The following is a 17212-nucleotide window of genomic DNA, read 5'->3' as shown; positions in this document are numbered from 1 at the left end:
GTAGGAGCACACGGACACGGATAATTCCGGTACCGATTTTTTCCGGTACCGGAATTATCTGGACGTGTGAGACTGCCCTAAATTGTATATCGACTTTGAAATTAAACTGGTAAAGAAGGGGCAGAACCTGCCTGAAAAAGATGCTATGAGCACATAAAATAATGCTATGTTTTGTGTTTTATAAGGTTTTCTGAAAACATGAGTTTTTCAAGCAGAAATAGCTCTTGGAATTGCTCAATTTTGGCGAGGCTTTGATGCAGTTTCTCAATTCCTAAAGTGATTTTTTCAAGAGGTTTTGGAAACATTCTCTTACTTGACAGTACGTAGGTTGGAGAGCGTTCCTTCAGAATCTACTTCATAGAAGTAACATACACTTTTTCTTCCACCTCCCTCTGCAAAGCCTTTTCAGGAAAAAGAAGCTAAAAAAACTCATATGAACTGCAAAGTGTATTAAACATAAAAATGAACTGGAAACATTTTCCAAGAGTCTTCAAGGCTACATTCTCAAAGAACATATTTGCTGTGGACCTTCAGCAACAGAGGCTCCACAGAGATACCCAATGTTGTTAGCATTGCAAAAAAGGTGTGATAAAGCCGCATATTTCAGCCTTTACATAGCAAACATAAATTGACATGCTGTGGATCTGAAACCTGCAGCTCCTCTCAGTTTACAGTACAGATATATTTCACAAGTACATGAGAATTCTTAAAACCTAATGCACTTTGCTGCCAATGTAAAATGCAGGAGACGTTTTGGAAGAGAAAATTTACAGTATTTTTCACATTGGTGGAATTTAGGCTTCAGCTAATTTTGACAAGGATTTTGGAGAGAATCTGCTAAAAAAAAAACTCCTAAAAAACTCAATGTGAACATAGTTTGGGAGTTTTTTGTAACTGCAGTCCTCCAAAGCTAATTGATAGGGATCTTGTGAGAGGGATGTTACAAAAATAATGGGGAAAACTCTCCAAAAAACCTCCAGCAGCCAAAAGCATCAGAAAAACGAAAAAATTACAGAGATGCTTCAGGAAAAAACTCCAGAGTTTCCACAAGCGTTTGGTTCTCCGGAATTTAAATGATTTTGTGTGCATATAGCCATCAAGTCACACATGTCAAACTCTGGCCCACAGTGTCATTATGGTTGGCTGACAATGCCTGCACCATCCCGCATTATACTGTATGGAGGACTATGTGGGACCACTATACTGTATGGAGGACTTTGTGGGGCCACTCTACTGTATGGAAGACTATGTGGGGCCCATTATTATGTTTGGAGGACTATGTGGGGCCCATTATACTTTATGGAGGACTATGTGAGGCCTATTATTCTGTATAGAGGACTATGTGGGGCCCATTATACTGTATGGAGGACTATGTGAGGTCCATTATTCTGTATGAAGGACTATGTGGGGCCCATTATACTGTATGAAGGACTATGCGGGGCCCATTATTCTGCATGGAGGACTATGTGGTGCCATTATATTGTATAGAGGACTATGTGGGGCCCAATATACTGTATGAAGATTGGACCACGCACACCCATACAAGTCAATGGGTGCATGTGAAACATCGGACTACACTCAAATGTCATCTGAGTGCAGTCGAATGTACGTGCACAGAGACAATGGAGAAGATGGAGAAATTAAGTTCACCTTCTCAGCACCTGTGATTCAATTTTCTCATGCGTAAGTAAGATGACACTTGGCTCAAATTCTGATAGTGCCATTAGCATGATCTGCCTAATTCTCTTGCATGAGAGAATATACATTAGTGTTACCCCAGTCTAAAAGAAAGTAATGCATAACCAAATCTTTTTTTATCTTATTAGGATGGAGAACCTTTGACTAATGATGGCTCCAAATACAGATACTTGGATGGGACCACATATGCATCGATAAATGATGTCTGCCATGATGACGAGGGCTATTACAAATGTCAGTTAACGTTTTCCCTTGAGAATGTAGATTACAGCATTTCAAGGATTATCCAACTTCGGATTATTGGTAATTACTAATTTAAGGACCTTGTCATACAAATAGTGACCACACAGGAAACGTCCCGTACAAGCTGTGCTTTGAAAGAAGAACGGAACTTGTCATGATGACCTTATTTTTGACCTAGTTGTAAAATAGTTACATCCTTGTAGAATTTATTGCAGTTTCATAATTCTGTTAACAGTTTTATTCATTTATTTTTTTTTATTTTAGAGCAATGGAAGGGACAACACCCTGTTATTTTGAATCCTAATCGCAAGGCTATAGCGGCTGCCATAGGTATGATACCTCGGCTTTAGGATTGTGTCAAGTATGATACATATGATACAGATGTTCATATTACTGTTATATAAGTCTTGGAATATGGAAGAAATGACAAATAGCCGCATGGACGACATTTTATTTCAGTTTATCATTTCTCTCATTTTCAGTTCTTATCAGATTTGTTATTCTGAGTTTATTTCACTGATTAGTTGACAACTATTTTTCATATATTTTACAAGGTTCCAGATTAGTCATTCCATGCAAAGTATTTGCAGGTCATGGTGATAGTGATCTTATGGTTTGGTGGTTGGCAAATGACACATTCCTGAACAATTATTCAAAAGATCAGCGTGTTACACAGGGATTGCTGCAGTAAGTAAACTTTATTTGATTTTAGAAATGTAAGTCTCAGCAAGCTAACAATACATGAAATTGTGAGGTCCCTCTTGGGCTACTTTCACACTTGCGTCGGTACGGGGCCGTCGCAATGCGTTGTTGTAAGTTGTGCAAATTCGGCACAACGTGGGCAGCAGATGCAGTTTGTCAACGCATCCGCTGCCCATTCTATGTCCCGGGGAGTGGGGGTGGAGTTCCAGCCGCACATGCGCGGTAGGAAATCGCGGATCCGACGTACGAAAAAACGTTACATTAAACGTTTTTTTGTGCCGACGGCCCGCCAAAACACGACGCATCCAGTGCACGACAGACGCGACGGATGGCCATCCGTCACAATCCGTCGCTAATACAAGTCTATGGGAAAATGCAGGATCCTGCAAATTTTTTGCAGGATCCTGCGTTCTCAAAAAGCGACAGATTGTGACGGAAGCTAAAAAACGCAAGTGTGAAAGTAGCCTTACTTGGATGGCACGTGTTCGTATTACTCTCTTGTCTGAATGAGGAAATACACATAGAGCGCATTGAAAGAAAACTTTTTTAGGCATTAATGAGAGACACATAATGTTACAGTGGAGGACATAATATATGATCCCCTGCTGTTTTTGTAAGTTTGCCCACTGACAGAGACATGAACAGTCTATAATTTTAAGGGTAGGTTAAAATTTAACATTGAGAGATAGAAAATCAAAAATAAAATCCAGAAAATCACATTGTATAAGTGATATAAATTAATTTGCATTTTGCAGTGAGAAATAAGTATTTGATCCCTCTGGCAAACAAGACTTAATACTTGGGGGCAAAACCCTTGGTGGCAAGCACAGCAGCCAGACATTTTTTGTAGTTTGATGATGAGGTTTGTCAGAGGGCAAACTTACAAAATCAGCAAGGGATCAAATATTTATTTTCCCCACTGTATATGCATCTCTAAATTGGAATGCTGTCATCTGGTGGACGTTCCATTAAAGAAGCACTCCTCTCATCAAAGTTATTATCCTCTTGATATATTGCAATCATCATATTATATAGCACTGTGTACTTAAAATTAGAGTTGGGCGAACACGTGGATGTTCGGGTACGGTGAGTTCGGCCGAACATTTTTAAAAAGTTTGATTCGGCTATCAGAACAGTATCTGAACTCGAACCCAAACTCAGACCCCAACCAGATGAATGGGGGCCCAAACATCGGCTGTTTCCTGCACTGTCATCTGCATGACAGCATGGGAAACACCGACTCTGACCTGCGGTATGATCTTAACCTTTCTACAGCCGATCAGAGCTGCTGGCTCACATGCTAACATCTGACGGTGTGGGAACCACAGCCCTCTGACCGGTGGTAACAAACTTACCAATGACCAGAGCCACTGGTGTTTATTGAGCTGTCACAAAGATGACAGCATGGCAAACCACCGATGTTTGGGCTGCCGAACCCAAACAGTAACATGAACTTCCTGGACACTAGGTATTCGGTACTGACCCTGAACTTTACTGTTCAGGTTCACCCAGCACTACTTACAATTGCTGATTTTGCCCTTCTACCCAAATAATTGTTCTGTTTTATCTGCTCTATAAAGAAACAGGAAGTCTCCCTGCATTTGTCATTCCCCTCTTTAACTTCTGAGCCAGTGGCTTAGTTCCTCCCCCTGTCATAGATTTTTGCAGTGAGTCATGACTATGCAACATAAACTGACCTCCTGTTTCTACATTATTATTATTATTTATTATTATAGCGCCATTTATTCCATGGCGCTTTACATGTGAGGAGGGGTATACATAATAAACACAGGTACAATAATCTTGAACAATACAAGTCACAACTGTACATGGAGCTTTAGATTCAGCTAGTCAATTTTTTATCACATGCGGTCAAAGACCTAATGGAAAACAGGAGAATTATCTGTGTAGAAAGGCAAAATGAGCAATTGTAAGTGCATAGTGCTATATAATATGATGTTTGCTATATGTTAAGAGGATAAAAATGTTGATGTGAGGGCTTCTTTAAGTATTTCTTCAGTAGGTTTTGGCAGAACTATTTCTGTTTAGTGGTTCCTAGTCAGTGTACTGTCCTACAAATAACATATTTTTTAATACTGGAATTGTTGTTACTATGTCAGTCCTTATTTCATAGCAATTATTGGTAACACTAATTGCATTAGGCCGGAGTCACACTAAATGTATGAAATATCGGTCCGAGTCTCCCTGTCGAGAGTTGCACGCGTGTAATGCGAGTGCCATGAAAGTACAATCTAATTTTTCTCAACTAGCATCTGATTTACATCCAAATGCAGTGCCATTGCTATCCGATTGCAATGCGATTTTAACATGAGCTTTTACATACAGCAATTATCTATGTCATTTGCACATCGATTTCAGAGGAAATATTCGTCAAACAAAAAAACAAACACACACACATATCTATATATACATAAATCTATATATATAAAAATGAGAGTGTGTGTATGTATGTGTGTATTGACGATGATGTCATAATGGTTGCCATGAGACGATGATGTCATAAAGGTTGCCATGGCGAAGATGATGTCATAATGGTTGCCATGGCGATGGTGATGTCATAATAGGTTGCAATGATGACGGTTATGTCATAATGGTTACCATGGCGACAATGTTGTCATAATAGGTTGCAATGGTGACGGTTATGTCATAATGGTTGCCATGGTGACGATTATGTCAATATGTGTGTATCGACGATGATGTCATAATGGTTGCCATGGCGACGATGATGTCATAAAGGTTGCCATGGCGAATATGATGTTATAATGGTTGCCATGGCGATAATGATGTTATAATAGGTTGCAGTGGTGACAAACAAAAACACAAACACACACACAAATCTATATATACATAAATCTATATATAAAAAAATGAGTGTATGTATGTGTGTATCGACAATGATGTCATAATGGTTGCCATGAGACGATGATGTCATAAAGGTTGCCATGGCGATGGTTATGTCATAATGGTTGCCATGGCGACGATGATATTATAATAGGCTGCAATGGTGACGGTTATGTCAGAATGGTTGCCATGGCGAAGATGATGTCATAATGGGTATATGGGCACGGAACTATGGAACGGAGGATGTGTGATTGGTATATGGGCACGGGACTATGGGATGGAGGATATGTATGATGGGTATATGGGCATGGGACTATGGGATGGAGAATGTGTATGATAGGTATATGGGCATGGGACTATGGGATGGAGGTTATGTACAGTACAGACCAAAAAGTTTGGACACACCTTCTCATTCAAAGATTTTTCTGTATTTTCATGACTATGAAAATACACACTGAAGGCATCAAAACTATGAATTAACACGTGTGGAATTACATAATTAACAAAAAAGTGTGAAACAACTGAAAATATGTCTTATATTCTAGGTTCTTCAAAGTAGACACCTTTTGCTTTGATTACTGCTTTGCACACTCTTGGCATTCTCTTGATGAGCTTCAAGAGGTAGTCACCAGAAATGGTCTTCCAACAGTCTTGAAGGAGTGCCCAGAGATGCTTAGCACTTGCTGGCCATTTTGCCTTCACTCTGCGGTCCAGCTCACCCCAAAACATCTCAATTGGGTTCAGGTCTGGTGACTGTTGAGGCCAGATCATCCGGCGTAGCACCCCATCACTCATCTTCTTGGTCAAATAGCTCTCACATAGCCTGGAGGTGTGTTTGGGGTCATTGTCCTGTTGAAAAATAAATGATGGTTCAACTAAACGCAAACCGGATGGAATAGAATGCCGCCGCAAGATGCTGTGGTAGCCATGCTGGTTCAGTATGCCTTCAATTTTGAAGAAAATCCCCAACAGTGTCACCAGAAAAGCATCCCCACACCATCACATTTCCTCCTCCATGCTTCACGGTGGGAACCAGGCATGTAGAGTCCATCCATTCACCCTTTCTGCGTCGCTCAAAGACACGGTGGTTGGAACCAAAGATCTCAAATTTGGACTCATCGGACCAAAGCACAGATTTCCACTGGTCTAATGTCCATTCCTTGTGTTCTTTAGCCCAAACAAGTCTCTTCTGCTTGTTGCCTGTCCTTAGCAGTGGTTTCCTAGCAGCTATTTTACCATGAAGGCCTGCTGCACAAAGTCTCCTCTTAACAGTTATTGTAGAGATGTGTCTGCTGCTAGACCTCTGTGTGGCACTGACCTGGTCTCTAATCTGAGCTGCTGTTAACCTGCGATTTCTGAGGCTGGTGACTCGGATAAACTTATCCTCAATAGCAGAGGTAACTCTTGGTCTTCCTTTCCTGAAGCGGTCCTCATGTGAGCCAGTTTCTTTGTAGCGCTTGATGGTTTTTGCAACTGCACTTGGGGATACTTTCAAAGTTTTCCCAATTTTTCAGACGGACTGACCTTCATTTCTTAAAGTAATGATAGCCATTCGTTTTTCTTTACTCTGCTTTTTTCTTGCCATAATACAAATTCTAACAGTCTATTCAGTAGGACTATCAGCTGTGTATCCACCAGACTTCTGCTCAACACAACTGATGGTCCCAACCCCATTTGTAAGGCAAAAAAATCACACTTATTAAACCTGACAGGGCACATCTGTGAAGTGAAAATCATTTCCGGTGACTACCTCTTGAAGCTCATCAAGAGAATGCCAAGAGTGTGCAAAGCAATAATCAAAGCAAAAGGTAGCTACTTTGAAGAACCTAGAATATAAGACATATTTTCAGTTGTTTCACACTTTTTTGTTAAGTATATAATTCCACATGTGTTAATTCATAGTTTTGATGCCTTCAGTGTGAATGTACAATTTTCATAGTAATGAAAATACAGAAAAATCTTTGAATGAGAAGGTGTGTCCAAACTTTTGGTCTGTACTCTATGATGGGTTTATGGGCACGGGACTGTAAGATGGAGGATATGTATGTTAGGGCTAGCGGAACGCACCGAGTAAATATAGTTGTTTATTATTATTGATGCGTTCGCAGCCCGGGGTCCACCGTGCAGGAGAACCTGCTGCTAGTAAAAGGTGGCACTATTTGGCGGTATAGACTAGCTCTGTTACTTCACAGAGAAGCTGTGAAAAGAAAGCACTGCGCCCTGTTAGACATCACAGAGAGCCCAACAGAGAGCAGTCAGTGGTCATGCATGCACACAATCTCCTCACCGGAGGTGCCGGTATTCTAAGGGCTTATTTCAGCCAGGTCCCTGAATACACTGAAACACACAATCTCCTCACCGGAGGTGCCGGTATTCTAGGGGCTTATTTCAGCCGGGTCCCTGAATACAATCTCACATGACCACACTGGCGCAAATCACATAACTCAGAAAGATACTAGCGCATGGCCGTGCGGACATGCGCACCTAATATAGCTGCAGCAACTACAGGACCTTCCAAAAAAGGACCAATGGGAAACTGCCACAGAACTTGAGCAACTTCAGGACCTTCCTAGAGTACCAATGGGAATAGCTGCAGTACCTGAGCATGTGACCCTTGATCTCCAATGAGAGATCTTACCCTGGGCATGCTCAGAAGGGGAAAAGTAGGACTTAGTCCCAAAGACGTCTGCTCGCTGCTGACCAGTACTGGCTACAATGGCAGAAGCTGGAAGGACAGCAGTAACCCTTCGCACAGTGTCAGACTGAGCATGACGCTGGGACCGACGCCTCCGCTGAGCAGGCTCCACTGCGGCAAGAGAAGAATGGGAGACCGCAGCGGAGATGTCTCGAGATTCCCCCTGTGAAGAGGCAGGAACTCGACCCCTAACAATGTATGATGAGTATATGGGCATGGGACTATGGGATGGAGGATAATCATTATAATTTGTTATAACTAATCACAGTTAGTTACTGTGCCCGGGCAACGTCAGGCTCTTCATCTATTATATATATAAATAATAGATAGATGTGCCGCGTACAGTATAATCACATTGTGACAGGTTAGAATAGAATACTTACAATAGATATATACACATAGAATAGATAGATATATAGATGTCAGTGATAGACACTCACATATACAGTATATGGTGTACTTATATTGCATAGCTAGATAGATAGAAGAAAAGCCGGCAATTCATGTGCTGTGTACTGTAAACTCACTTCAGGAACCAACAGGATAGAAGAGATGGATTACATACAGTAAATACAAATATAATAGATAGATATATAGATGTCTGTGACAAATACAATTACTGCAGTGTGTGCAAATTACTGTACATGCATTTAATTAATAAAAGATAAATTTTTGGAAAAAAATGGCATGGGCTCCCGCACAATATTCAAAACCAGCAGAGGGAAAGCCGACGGCTGAGGGCAGATGTTTATAGCCTGGGAAGGGGGTAATACCCATGGAGCTTCCCAGGCTATTAATATCAGCTCATGACTACATACTTAGCTTTTACTGGCTACTAAAATGGGGAACCATAAAAAGAAATGATGTAGTGTCCCCCTATAGTTAATAACCAGCAAAGGCTATGCAGACAGATGCAGGCTGATTTTAATGGCCTAGGAAGGGGCCATGGATACTCGCCCCCCAGGATAAAAACATCAGCTCTCAGCTGCCCCAGAAAAGGCACATCTTTAAGATGTGCCAATTCTTGCACTTAGCCTCACACTTCCTACTTGCCCTGTAGGGGTGGCAAGTGGCGTGATACTTGGGGGGGTTGATGTCACCTTTGTATTGTCACGTGACATCAAGCCCTAAGGTTAGTAATGGAGAGGTGTCAATAAGACACCCGCATTACTATAACCCCATAGTCTCATTGTAAGAAAACACAGACACCCAGTAAAAAATCCTTTAATTGAAAGAATGACACAGACTCTTTTATTAATCTTAATTAAACCATACTTACGACCTCACCCATTCCCCCAATGCCCTTGTCATCTGCAAAAGAGTTAAAATAAGCAAACAACAATATTCCTCACCTTTCCACAGAGATGCTGCTAATCCATTTGCCCCTCTTTGGGTCCAGCCTGTCATCCAGTAGACACTGAGCACCGTGTGCTCAGCATCTCCCTGTGAACTGCTATTTCCTGTCTAAGGGCACCGCGAGCCTGAAAAATTTCTCCTGCTCGTGGTGCCGTCTGACAGGTCCTGCGAGTTCATGGCCAATTAACTCACTTCACCTTTCTGAGGTCAGTGTGAGCGCCGTGGGCAGTTGGCACATCCATGATGTGATCGCAGGTCACAAATGGATTGCTATGAGTGCCAACGGACTGTTGGAGATATCAATGTCTGTCATTACCAATCTCCCTTGGAACCCTGCATGTGGCCAGGCTTCAAAGAAGACAGTGCTTGTCACTATATGCATGAATACTATGATATTGCCATATATAGCACAAGCTATCAGATGGTCGCAGGTTGAAGTCCCCTGAGGGGACAAACAAATAGAAAGTAAAAAAAAATGTTTAAATATAAAAGACATAAAAGTTCAAATCACCCCCGTTAGAAAGATAATAAAAAATACACATATATATCACCGCATTCAGAAAAGTCAGTTCTATCGAAATATAAAAACAAATAACCTCATTAGTAAATATCATAAACGGAAAAAATTCAGGAATGACAAAAGTTATTTTTCTTAGTTGCTGTAATACCACAAAAAATGCTGTAACAAGTGATCAAAATGTCACATCTATTCCAAACTGTTATTAAAAATGTTATCCTGCTCTGCAAAAAAATAGCCATCACACGGCTCCATCGACAGAAAAATGAAAATGTCAGGGTCTCGGAAAATTACAACACAACCCTTTCATTTTTTTTTCAAACCTCTGATATTTTTTCACGGCACTTGGAATTGTTTCCCCTTTTCCAGTACAGTTTATGGTAAAACTAATGGAGTCATTCAAAAGTACAACTCGTCTTGCGAAAAAACAAGCCTCGTATCTCTATATGACCAGGAAAATAAAAGTTATGGCTCCGGGAAGAAGATGAGGAAAAAAATGACATGGCATCATGAAGGGGATAAAACCCTGTTATACCCTCTTCAGTATTTATTTGCACCATGCATAACATCCTGGCCACAGTCACTGTATGCACACAGGCTGCAGAGGTGTCAGTAAGGCTACGTTCACATTTGCGTTGTGTGGTGCTGCGTCGGCGACGCAACGCACAACGCAAACAAGAACGCATGCAAAACGCATAGTTTTGTGACGCATGCGTCCTTTTTTGGCCGGATTTTGGACGCAAAAAAAATGCAACTTGCTGCGTCCTCTGCGCCCTGACGCTTGCGGCAAAAAAGATGCATGCATCACAAAACGCAGCACAACGCATGCCCATGCGCCCCCATGTTAAATATAGGGGCGCATGACGCATGCGTCGCCGCGGCTGCGCCAGACGCACCACCGCAAGACGCTAATGTGAACGTAGCCTAAGTGCAGTGGGACCCACTTTATAGCTGGTGAATCGCATTGTTGGATAGTGGGCAGCTCAGTTGATCAGCCTTTTGTATCCACACTTGACTTGTAATCTCAGTAACCCACTGCAGATTGGCCTGCTGCCAATATATAGACATTCATTGTATTTAGTATTGCATATTTTATGATTAATTACTTAAACAATATCTGATATTTTTTTTTTACAAATCAACACTACAAGCAAATATATGATTATAACATATTACAAGGTTTCTTATTAGAAAAAAAAATCCCCACTTACCAGAAACTTCTTTCCCCTGCACTGATCATTTACTCTCAAAAACTCCACATATCTGTCTTCAGTTCTGTCTTCACTATGGGATCAAATTACAGGTGCTGCCTATTGAAGTCTATGGAGGGCAGAAGAGGAAATGCTGGTGGGAAAACAGGCCACATACACAAATAATGCTGCTGTAGATGATTTATGCCTGCAGAGAGGAAACTGCTAAATAACGAGGATACTCATCACATTAATGCCAGCAATAGTGTTAGGTATAATATACACACATTACTTCTTCTAAAAATTTACTGAAATTACAATTTAACTGCACTATATTTAGAATACCTCCAATATAGATAAAAAATACATTGTGTTTTGTAGAAAATATATCTTGTTTTAGTAAGATATATATATATATTTTTGACCAAAGTTAGTTAGCCCATTTTTTTTATAGGTTTATTCAACAACAAAAATCTTAGACTTTAGATGGTATAAAATATGGCAAGTGACTTTCTATAAAAAAGAGAAACTGTCACCTTGTTTTTACATATGGAACTAGTAGTATGACTGTATTGGTGTATTGGTGTTTGCCCCTGATTAATAATTATACATTTTTAGTATATAATATTTATAAGAAACCTAGTGTTAAAAACATTAATATCAGGCTGGAAATGCACTCGGGACATGTTGATGATCTCTGGTTTCTGCACTAGTTTTCTCATGACTGGCACACTGGATCTCTATTAAAAGGGTATTATTTTTATTGGAGGCCAAGTGCCTATCCAGCAATATCACTAATTTCAAATGTCAAAATGTGCTAACTTGTGCTCTTTAAAGGGTCACTGTCATTTCATTTGTATGAATCAATAATACAGGGGAAAAAATAACTTTCCAATACATCTTCTGAGAATATATCTTCATAGCAGAGAAATATGCTTTCTCCACTTGTGAGCCACTTATACCTGCGGTGATAGATTACTTCCAGCTCCTTTTAAACTTTATGCAAAGGAGAGTTACGAAGTATTCCACACAGTAAAACATGAAAGGTCCTGGTGTTGCTTGCAGAAAATGTTTTATCAGACTTGAGTGCTGGATTCACAGCCACGCAGCTCAGTTTTGTAATGTTATATATTGTCCTCCATGCTGCTGTTTCATCTCGGTGCGGTACAAAGAAGAACATTAAAGGGAACCTGTCACCAGTTTTTTCTTGTGTGACATAAGACTATAACCTTAATTCGCGCCTGTGCTGCATTCATTCGTGCACGCATTGCATAGAGGGGTGTATAACACCCTGAATCCACCTGTATACCCCTCAAAAACCTGTATAAATTCTCCCATGCTGTATGTAAATCTTGGCTGTCCGTACCTTCTGTGGTCTCTATCCCTCCCGTACTGTACTTCATCAGAGTAATTTCTTTTCACCAATAACCATACATTTTGTTTTGTAACTAGAGCAACTACAGAGACTAAAGGACAATTCTTTGAAAGACTATTAATTTTTGAAAAGATCGAAGAGAAGGATTTTATTACGGACTTCAAATGTATAGCAATGAATAACTATGGCCAAGAAGTTCTGCCAACACAAATCAAAGAAGCAGGTAATAATATACAGTATAACAATATTGAGAATTCCAAAATGGTTTATGTGATATTTTCTGGCACTTTACATAATTACTCCTGTTTTCCTTTCAATGTATAAAATTCCCTTCTGGTGGTATAATAAGCACTCAAGTGCCCACCTCATTTTAGATTGAAGCCTTTTCTTACAAAGATAAATATTCAAGCTTGGCTATGTTTTCCAAAATCTATATCAAGTCTGACAAAAGCATGTATAAAAGAAAAAAATAGTCTGTGATAAGGTCTGAACTTTTTGGCCATAATTCTAAAAGACATGTTTGACTCAAAGCAAATACTGCACATCACCAAAAGAACACCATATCCACAGTGAAGCATAGTGGAGGTAGCATTATGCTTTGAGGCTGTTTTTTGGCAGCTGAAACTGAGGCTTTAGTCAAGATGGGAAGAATTATGAACAATTCCAAATATCAATCAATTTTGTATAGAAATCTTCAGATATCTGCTAAAAAATGAAGATGAAGAGGAATTTCACCTTTCAGCACGGCAACAACCGTAGGCATGCATTCAATAAATAAATTTATTTAGGCACATTTATTAAAAAAATAGATTAAACGATTCTCCCATTATAATATATGGTTATTCTACAAAGAAGTTTTAATAAATTAAAGGGGTTGTCTGGTCACAGGTAATTGATGGCTTATTTACATTATGGCTAGTTTGACTCCTGACCCACCCACCGATCAGCTGTTTTTTTCTCTGCTGGAGGCTGTATGTGAACATTTCAGACTGAGCTCCTTAACACAGCTCCATAAGGGGTAGCTGCCGCTGTCAGCTGCCCTTTTTGAGCAGTAGCAGCAGGTGACCCTGCACTCTTAATAGGGCTGTGCTAAGCAACTCTGTTCAGTGCTTACAGAGCAAAAATAAGCTGATTGGTGGGGGCACTGGCTGTCGGACCCCCACGAATCTGCAATTGATCACCTATTTTGTAGATGTGTCATCAAATATCTATACCTGGACAATCCCTTTAACTACTTTATAGTTCCCGTCTCCCTTATAGTTTGTCCATATTTTACATTGTAATGCACACAGTACATTCATTCACATTGTGGAGGACTGTCCACTCCTGTCATTTTATGTTGTGGTACATGTTAGTAAGTGTTATCTTTCTACATTTTTACAGCCTCCTCTTTTGCCTGGTACATTGCAGCAGTTCCTGCCTTTGTGGTTTTTCTGATTATAGCAATTATTTTCATAACTAAATACAGGAAATGTGGAAATAAGAACGATTACTCTCTGGCCAAGTCGTAAAAGTGGTAAGTGTATCTTAGTCTTAAGCATGAGTAGCCAATTTTTATTTATCATTTTGCTGGGAAACTATGTGATCATTACCTTAAATGACATAATCACTTAATCTCTGCGGTTTTTAGCAGACCACCCTGTAATTTTATAGAAACATTAGATGAGCATAGAGTAAAAAGGTGTATTAAAGCGACTGTCAGCACAGACTGACTGTTCAGCCTGAGTCCCGCCGTTCGGTGGTTAATGGCACCAAGGAACGAGTAAAAAGCTTAAACTGACAATAAGTATGGCAGCCGATGCTTCCTGAGGGATACATCATAGATTGCTCAATGTGCATCGTTTACTTCGGTCTGATTATGTAAACATGCATTTAAATGACCATTGATCAGTAAAAGTTGTATCATGCCACCAGTCTGTCCATGTGAACGGACCTTACCCTCTTCACAACATATGACATACAACTCTAATCTGCAGGCACTAATTTATAGAGGAGGGGGAGTAGAGTAGATTGATATATTATTTTCCAGAAAAATCATCAGTATTATCTGTGATTGAATCATTTATATCTCTGCTGCGTCTGATACTTTTCAGTCCAGTGGGCAGTGCTATCAGTGACTGACAGCTTTCTTGGTACAAGTGTGCATATAGAGGGACAGCTGTCAGTCACTGATAGGACCGCCTACTGGACCCAAAATCCCAGAAAGAGCAGACGATTACATGATTAAATCACAGATTATACTGAATCTTGCCTCAAAACTACCGCATATATCAATCTGCTCAGCGCCTCCTGTTCTATAGCATGATGCCAGCAGATTGGACTATAAACATAAGGATGAATGACCTCGGGGAGATCAAAACATGCAGATTGGACTGCATTTTCCTGGTGACAGGTTCCCTTTAAGTTCACACTGAGAATTAGACAATTAAAATCTGACCCTGTGTGTTTTCACACATTGTTCATCTATATCTCAGGGGTGTACAGTCATGGCCAAAAGTTTTGAGAATGACACCAAAATTATATTTTTACATGATCTGCTGCCCTCTGGTTTTTATTAGTGTTTGTCTGATGTTTATATCACATACATAAATATAATTGCAATCATATTATGAGTATTAATAGGTTATATTGACAGTTAGAATGAGTTAATGCAGAAAGTCAATATTTGCAGTGTTGATCCTTCTTCTTCAAGACCTCTGCAATTCTCCCTGGCACGCTCTCAATCAACTTCTGGACCAAATCCTGACTGATAGCAGTCCATTCTTGCTTAATCAATGCTTGTATTTTGCCAGAATTTGTTGGTTTTTGTTTGTCCACCCGTCTCTTGATGATTGACCACAAGTTCTCAATGGGATTAAGATCTGGGGAGTTTCCAGGCCATGGACCCAAAATCTCCATGTTTTGTTCCATGAGCCATTTAGTTATCACCTTTGCTTTATGGCAAGGTGCTCCATCATGCTGGAAAAGGCATTGTTGGGCGCCAAACTGCTCTTGGACGGTTGGGAGAAGTTGCTCTTGGAGGACATTCTGGTACCATTCTTTATTCATGGCTGTGTTTTTAGGCAAGACTGTGAGTGAGCCGATTCCCTTGGCTGAGAAGCAACCCCACACATGAATGGTTTCAGGATGCTTTACAGTTGGCATGAGACAAGACTGGTGGTATCGCTCACCTCTTCTTCTCCGAATAAGCTGTTTTCCAGATGTCCCAAACAATCGAAAAGGGGATTCATCAGAGAAAATGACTTTGTCCCAGTCCTCAGCAGTCCACTCCCTGTACCTTTTGCAGAATATCAGTCGGTCCCTGGTGCTTTTTCTGGAGAGAAGTGGCTTCTTTGCTGCCCTCCTTGAAACCAGGCCTTGCTCAGAGTCTCCGCCTCACAGTGCGTGCAGAAGCACTCACACCAGCCTGCTGCCATTCCTGAGCAAGCTCGGCACTGCTGGTAGTCTGATCCCGCAGCTGAAACAGTTTTAAGATACGGTCCTGGCACTTGCTCGTCTTTCTTGGGCGCCCTGGAGCCTTTTTGACAAGAATGGAAGCTCTCTCCTTGAAGTTCTTGATGATGCGATAGATTGTTGACTGAGGGGCAATCTTTGTAGCTGCGATACTCTTCCCTGTTAAGCCATTTTTGTGCAGTGCAATGATGGCTGCACGTGTTTCTTTAGAGATAACCATGGTTAACTGAAGAGAAACAATGATACCAAGCACCAGCCTCCTTTTAAAGTGTCCAGTGATGTCATTCTTACTTAATCATGACTGATTGATCGCCAGCCCTGTCCTCATCAACCACACCTGTGTTAATGGATCAATCACTAAAACGATGTTAGCTGCTCCTTTTAAGGCAGGACTGCAATGATGTTGAAATGTGTTTTGGGGATTAAAGTTCATTTTCTGGGCAAATATTGACTTTGCAAGTACAGTAATTGCTGTTAAGCTGATCACTATGACATTCAGGAGTATATGCAAATTGCCATTAGAAAAAATGAAGCAGTAGACTTTGGAAAAATTAATATTTGTCTCATTCTCAAAATTTTTGTCCATGACTGTAGAGAGGAGCTGCTGGGGTAAGTGCACGATGTGCCAAGTGCTACTGTTAGTGGTTTGGGGCACTAACAGTTGGTTATGTTGATCAGAATAATTAGTTCCAGTTCTGGGGGAGCATGTATTTTTATCTAGTTGAAAGAAATCCTAGATATAAATCTATACATTTTAAGCAGTGGCTAAATATAAGCCTACTCTTAATTTAAAACTATTGGATATCAATTGGTTTCCGGATCGTAATAATGAAAATGTAATGGATGAACTTTGACTAATTTGGTTTATTATTTGTAACTATTGTTAATATTACAACCTGTTAGACGGTGCATAGTGATTGGTAGATGAGAGAAATCACGCCGTACTGCGCCGTGGTGAGGTTTGAAACCGCTGTTGTATATTTCCAGTGAACTGTACTGGAGTTCATGCTGATAAATAGCCTACTGAATTCATGTATTTCCTTTCCCAGATAATTTCATTTCCCTGGAGTCTGTTAAGTGTTCGAGATAAAATATTACACTGCAGTAATGTAAAAAGATTC

General features: G+C 40.3%; 1 protein-coding gene across 2 annotated transcripts in view; it reads left to right on the top strand.

Annotated features, from left to right (window-relative positions):
• The window catches only part of IL1R2 (interleukin 1 receptor type 2), a 92880-nt gene that overhangs the window by 28420 nt on the left and 47248 nt on the right, over window positions 1–17212 (top strand). For both annotated transcript variants that reach the window (XM_069757596.1, XM_069757593.1), the window contains exons 5-9: window positions 1827–2001; window positions 2206–2271; window positions 2496–2628; window positions 12716–12861; window positions 14022–14154. In XM_069757596.1, coding sequence (XP_069613697.1) covers window positions 1827–2001; window positions 2206–2271; window positions 2496–2628; window positions 12716–12861; window positions 14022–14149 — 648 coding nt within the window. In that variant the 3' untranslated portion in view covers window positions 14150–14154. The remainder of the gene's footprint in view (window positions 1–1826; window positions 2002–2205; window positions 2272–2495; window positions 2629–12715; window positions 12862–14021; window positions 14155–17212) is intronic.

The sequence above is a fragment of the Ranitomeya imitator genome, chromosome 3, assembly GCF_032444005.1.
Source record: "Ranitomeya imitator isolate aRanImi1 chromosome 3, aRanImi1.pri, whole genome shotgun sequence".
Classification (NCBI taxonomy): domain Eukaryota; kingdom Metazoa; phylum Chordata; class Amphibia; order Anura; family Dendrobatidae; genus Ranitomeya; species Ranitomeya imitator.
This window is presented reverse-complemented; position numbering and strand designations above follow the sequence as displayed.